The 6,864-nt window shown below is 43.5% G+C and overlaps 1 protein-coding gene across 1 annotated transcript in view; it reads right to left on the bottom strand.

Annotated features, from left to right (window-relative positions):
- Nucleotides 1-358: 358 nt before the first annotated feature.
- The window catches only part of LOC143995775 (uncharacterized), a 28,971-nt gene continuing 22,465 nt past the window's right edge, over nt 359-6,864 (bottom strand). The window contains exon 4 of the mRNA XM_077490488.1: nt 359-4,096. Within this exon, the coding sequence (XP_077346614.1) occupies nt 3,989-4,096 (108 nt within the window). The 3' untranslated portion in view covers nt 359-3,988. The remainder of the gene's footprint in view (nt 4,097-6,864) is intronic.

Below are 6,864 nucleotides of genomic sequence, written 5' to 3'. Positions count from 1 at the left end.
AGCCAACTTCCCTAAACTATGATCCTTGCTAGAGGATAATAATTGGGATAAAATCTTAGGAACAAAGAACACGGAGGAAAAATGGGTATGCTTTAAGAGCATATTAAATAAGGGCATTAGCCAGTGCATCCCAACAGGAAATACATATAAAATATAAAAGAGCTAATAAATGTCCTGGGTCCCCTAACTCCGACATAAAAATGCATATAAAAGCAAAGGAGAAGGCCTTCAAAAAATACAAGGCTGAGGGATCATCATCAGCATTTCAACTTTACAAAGAATACAACAAGAAATGTAAGGGTGCAATCAGGGTGACTAAGATAGAACACTCCTCGGTCTTCACGAAGGAATCGGGGGGGCTTCAGTAACCAAAACTGCAGTGTTTCTCCTCATAGCTAACAGAGGACAGAATTAGAAAAAGACTAGAAAAACCTATAAATAATAAGTCACCGGGACCAGATGGCTGTCAGAAACCATGAAACAGACCGAGACAGAAGTACAGTAAAATCACACTTTTTTATTAATAAAAATAAAGAGGTAAATAGAGTAAGCGTAGTCAGAGCATAGCCAGAGTCCAGTAACTGGATTGGGTAGTCAGCCAAGCCAGAGTTCATTAACCAGGTCAGGTAATCAGCCAAGCCAGAGTTCAGTAATCAGATCGGGTAATCAGCCAGGCCAGAAGCTAGGGATACAAGTGAGGAACAGCAAGCAGGATAAGGAACCAAAAGGCATGTCAACAAATCCAGTCTTTAAACAGGAACGCAGGAGATGGTTTCTTGTGATATGACCAAGGAGAAGGCAGAGATCAAGTGAGCTGGACAGCTTTAACTAGGCAGGAATGACAAGTAGAATCAACAACAGCTGGGTAACTGTGGAGAGAGATGGGAGTTGGCAATTAGCCGAAAGCTGAGCGGCCAGCTCAAAGAAGGAAGGGCTGAGCCCAGCCCTGACAATGGCTTGCACACAAGGGTCCTCAAGGAACTTGGTCAAGTAATTGCCAGACCATTGTTCCTCATTTTTACGAACAGTCTACTGACTGGAATGGTACCAGCTGATTGGAGAAAACCAATGTAGCACCAATATTTAAAAAGGGCCCAAAATAAATCCCTGAGAATTACAGACCAGTTAGCCTAACATCAATAGTATGCAAGCTCTTGGAGGGGACGATAAGGGACTATATACAAGATTTTAGTAATGAGAATGGTTAGCATTGCATTAATGCTAACATTATCAGTAATCAGCAGGGATTCATGAAGAATCGTTCTTGCCAAACAAATTTATTAACCTTCTATGAGGAGGTGAGCTGCCATCTAGATAAAGGAAGGCCCGTAGACGTGGTGTATCTGGATTTTGCAAAAGCATTTGATACAGTTCCCCATAAACATTTACTCTACAAAGTAAGGACTGTTGGCATGGACCATAGGGTGAGTACATGGATTGAAAACTGGCAACAGGAGCATATTCAGAGGGGGTGATAATTGAGGAGTACACGGAATGGTCCGGGGTAGAAAGTGGGGTCCCCCAGAGTTCTGTGCTGGGACCAATCCTGTTTAATTTATTCATTATACCTGGAGGATGGACTAAACAGCTGAATCTCTGTATTTGTGGACGGTACTAAGCTAAGCAGGGCAATAACTTCTCAGCAGGATGTGGAAACTTTGCAAGAAGATCTGAACAAATTAATGGGGTGGGCAACTACATGGCAAATGGGGTTTAATGTAGAAAAATTTAAAATAATGTATTTGGGTGTCAAAAATATGAATGCAATCTACTCACGGGGGGGGCTCTGGGGTAATCTAGAATGGAAAAGGACCCGGGGGACCTAGTAGATGACAGGCTCAGCAATGGCATGCAATGCCAAGCTGCTGCCAACAAAGCAAACAGAATATTGGCATTAAAAAGGGGATCAACTCTAGAGATAAAACGATAATTCTCCCGCTCTACAAGACTCTGGTCCAGCCTTACCTGTAGTATGCTGTCCAGTTCTGGGCACCAGTCCTCAGGAAGGATGTGCTGGAAATGGAGCGACTACAAAGAAGGGCAACAAAGCTAATAAAGTGTCTGGAGGATATTAGTTATGAGGAAAAGTTGCAAGCTCTGAACTTATTCTCTCTAGAGAAGGGGATATGATTTCAATGTACACACAATAGGGATAAAGCTTTTCCGCAAAAGAGAATTTAATAAGACAAGCGGCCGTTCACTAAACTGACAAGATATACGGTTTAAACTTAAACTGCGTAGAGGGTTCTTTACTGTAAGCCCTTGTACACACGGTCGGACATTCTGCCAACCAAATCCGTCGGATTTTGTCCGACGGATTGTGTCGGACGGATTGTGTCCGAAACTGTTGCATACACACAGTCGGACAAAGTTGTCGGAAAATCCGATCATTCAGAACGTGATGACGTTATTTAGTTACGAAGGGACTACGTTCAGGCTAGTAGCCAATAGCTTTGGTCTAGGAATTTGATCTGAGCATGCGTGGCACTTGGTCCGATCGGAATTCTCTACACATGATCGGAGTATGTCCGATTGGACCAGTTGGTCGGAAAATATTTCCAACATGTTGGAAAATTGGGTCTGACGGATATTCCGACAGAATCAGTCCGATGCATACCACACACAGTCGGATTATCCGACAACACGGTCCGATAGGACACATTCCGACGGATTCTCCGACCGTGTGTACAAGGGCTAATAGTGGTTAGGATGTGGAATTTCAGCGGTGAGCATCGATAATTAAAAAAAAATGAAGGGCTGAGCAGAGCCCTGACAATGGCTTGCACACAAGGGTCCTTAAGGAACTTGGTCAATTAATTGCCAGACCATTGTTCCTAATTTTTACGAACAGTCTACGAGGGTGGGCCAACTCAATATTGAACCCTACGGACTAAGACTGGGATGCCATTACAGTTCATGTGTGTGTGAAGGCAGGCGTCCCAAAAAATGTTGTTAATATAGTGTATTATGATTGTTTTCTGGTTTATACAACAGTAATACCGGATGCACTGGTGATTATATGCACATCAAGCCATTTATTGGAAAACTACTTGGTAATTTACACACGCACATCACTGAATGGTGTGTGTAAAACATTTAAATTTGTTTCTCAATATATTAATCATTAGAATTTGCTCTTATTTATACTGTACAGTCTTTAATATATTGTAGACTTTTTTAGAGTTCATATTCCAGCTCCTCCTCCATAAAGCCACATAAGTCCTCGAGAGAGAAAGCCCATTGCAACTAATACCACCTAGTGGCCATAGACAGTAATAGTTCATCCCACTCATTCTATGGACTCCAGGCTGGTGAGATTAGCATGGAAGTGCCATGGACATCTTGGGAATGGCCATGGTTTGTAGTACATTATTTTGTTGATTTTCAGCACATGTGATGTATCTTCAGGAGCGTGCCTCTTTCTAGATAAAATAAGGATTGCAAGGAGATTCCATAGTTTAATGAGGATAGATGAGTTTCACGAATCTTGCTTGAACGTCAAGGTTTGAAAATGTTCTGGTGAATACCATTGAAGTCTGTGGAGGGTAAATCTTGTTATTCATTTCAGGCCATTTGAAAAGCCATTAAGCAAGTTTTTTTCTCAAACAAAATGCATGAGAATCTAGGCACTGCCATGGGGGCATGCACCAATGCCAAAACTAAAAAAATATATAAGGAAATAAAAAAAATGGAGTTCCTCCTACTATCCATCCTTTATTTAAAAAAAGAGGTCTGGGTTATCTATTCCTTCAAACTGTTGGCTCTTGGGACTCAGATGATCAAAGACAAAGGCGTTGCATTGCATTATATGTTGTTCCTTGTTTTGCTTGGTCAACCTACAAGGTTTTTTTATCCAAATTCTTGGAATTCAGGTATCCCTGGCATTCACCGGGAACACATAGTAGCTGAAAACCTGAACCTCATTCCTATAGTTCAATGAACGAAACACTGATTGGGATCCTCGGAAAGTTTACTCTTTTTATGATTCCTATGAGCTGGGAGGAAGGACCGAAGAGCAATGCACAGAGATCCCGTCCTTCCCGTAGGTCAGGGTGAAGTCTGCAGTCTGAAACTTGTTGAAGAGATTTGAGCATGTCTGCAAAATAAATAAATTGTGTAAACATCAAATGCATACCAATGCTGAATCAAAAGTTAATCCAAGAGTACAACTACTATACAACTACTATAATAACATATTTTTAGTTGGAGACCTGGAGGGAATCACATCTACAGTGACTTCCTAACCGGAGGAAGATCCTTGTTCTGTGGAGGAGGAATGAAGAGAGAGCGTACTTTGGGCAGATAAAACAGGGCTATGAAACAGTGATCCCAGCCTGCAATACCCCTGGCTGCCTATAGAGGGCAAACCCAAATTTAGCTGGCTGGCACACACATCAGTCCATAAAGCAACCTCTGTCAACTGGTCCCCCTCTAGCACTTTCCTCTATCAGTTCCAGTGAAGTCTCACAGTGTCCCAGGTGCTCTCCGTCATCCAGAATCCCCAGACAAATCCTCTGTGAAGGTAATGAGGATCCCTCTTTCTGTCCAGGACTCAGAGACAGCACCCTTCAGCAAGGGTACTTTCTTTGGCAATTCTTTTCAAGCCTTCAGCCCAGCAACTGTTCGGCCCAAGCAGCAAAATCTTGTCTCTCTGGCTTTCTCCCAGGGGCAACAGCTCACCCCCCCCCCCCCCCCCCCAGAAAACTGGAATTCTTCCTGACAAGGAGAGAACAATCTGCGCAGCCTTTCTGAACATTTACCACCTCCCTAGCCACATTCTGGGTGCCCCTTCCAGGAATTGGATGATACATATTCAGCTGATCATTTGAATCTCCCTCCCTATGTTGTGGAAGCTTATTCCAGAGGCAGGGGGGAGCAATCAAACTCTCAGCTCAGGAATCCTAATCAGACCCAACCAATCAACAAACACTCCACTCACTACAGTAGAGGGGAAAAAAACTAAATGTACCCAGCAGCCTAACTAGGAGGGCGATATACACAGTAGATGGTGTACTGATATCCATTATACATGTTTTGAGCAAGCAGGGTTGAAGTGACAAACAAACTGTTCTTTACACAAGTATATAGCAATACAGAACAACCACAGTCTCAGTATATAGTCAGGTGCATTGCCAGAGGACAGCTTCAGTTAGTGTAGTAGGGTAGTGTCCTTTTCTGGAATACACAGAAAAGTTCAGCAATCTACACTGGCTCCACACCTTCGTACTGATTACTGAAGTTTATGTTGTGAAGAAGGAGCCTACCCTAAACGACCCCTCCTTGCCTGGAACTTCTCCCTGCGCTACATACTCTCCCTCAGGTTCTTTTCCATATCCATCCACTTACCAGAATCATGCCAAAATGACACAGGGTCCCTTATTTAAAAGGTTTCATCACCCAAGATGGCAGCAAAAGCCTTTCAATAGTTCTGTGTCCAACCAGACTACTTTTCCCTCTCACAGCACTGAAGGAAGGCCAGCCATAGTTGGAGCGAGCTACTTTCCGGCAACCACGGGTTGCAGAAAAGAATTTCGCTCAATTCAACACAGACAGTGTTAACAGGGGAATCCCTCCTGTGGAGCCATTGTGTTCTCACGGCGGGCGGAGGAAGCCGTCCCTGCCGGGAGAACACAGTGATTATTGCTAGCTGCTTTAACAGCCGTGCAGATAGCGAGAATTGGTAGAATATCATAATAGGCAGATTTTAGAGATGAGCCATTTATCTTACCAGCATGCCTTTGGAGGGAGGAAACGCAAGCACAGGGAAAACATTCAAATTCCATGCAAATTGTGCCCCACCCAGGACTCGAACCATGGGCCCCAATGCAGCAAATCTGTTAAAAAAAGTTTTCCAGCATGTCTCTTTGACAGGAGTCAATCAAACTACTTCCGTCAAACAAGGATGGCCCCTGCTGAACCAATAGAATTTCAATCAATCAGTCTATGGCCAGCTTTCCTCTTCTAAACTGTCCCTTAAAGGGGTAGTAAACTTTGAGGGGGCACGAACAAACCTCCACCTGGAAAGTAAAGGCATAATGTGCTAGTATGCATATCATACTAGCACATTATGAAAGGCCTTCCTTGAAACGAAGACCTCCAGTGGCACGCTGTCACCGCTACCAAGACTTCCATCTTCACCTGGCCTTCTTTACGGGTTTGCGGCTGCAGCCGCTAGAATGGCCAAACCGTAAAGACATCTCAGCCACAGCACGGGGCTCTGAAAGAAAGGCACACGTATGCTGTTCCTTCAGAGTGCATGGGTTGGTGACGTCACCAGCTGCTGCTCACTAGAATATCTCCTAGATGGTGCACGTTGAGAAGATATTTTAAGCTTACTTGTAGGTAAAAATTAAAAAGGAGTTTACTAATACTGTAGCACTAACCCCCGAAGGAGCGGCTGTTTTTTTCTGGGCTTACTGATTACCTCCTCCAGCTCGTAACTTGTCGTTCTTGTCGAGGGGTTCCCGAGGTTGATGACCCAGTAACTGCAGAGACCGACACTTGAATTCCTTTTTAGGGTTTTTATTTGCATAAAACAGTTGAACAAAACTCAGTCTCTCAGTTGGGAAAAGAGGGTATAAGGATGAAGTATAGCTCAGGTACTTTAGAACTGCTGACCTTAATAAAAGTCTCTCTTTACATAATCCAGGGAATAGCCACTTGCAACTGAGTTCTTTAACTGATGGATAAATCCTTGTTTGTGGATACTAGCAGCCAACAAGTACTTTTAGCTTAGCAAAGTCTCTGCCACAGACTTGGTGGTAAAACTTTAGATGCTCACAGGAACTTAGGTGCAAACGGAAGTATAGAGGTAGGAACTTTCTTACTGTACCAGAATCTTTCAGCCGGTCCGGCGATACCGTA

Source organism: Lithobates pipiens, unplaced genomic scaffold, assembly GCF_037356315.1.
Source record: "Lithobates pipiens isolate NorthernLeopardFrog02 unplaced genomic scaffold, aLitPip1_a1.2 Scaffold_19, whole genome shotgun sequence".
In the NCBI taxonomy this organism is placed as follows: domain Eukaryota; kingdom Metazoa; phylum Chordata; class Amphibia; order Anura; family Ranidae; genus Lithobates; species Lithobates pipiens.
Note: the sequence above shows the minus strand (reverse complement) of the source record. Positions and strands in the feature narration are given on the sequence as shown.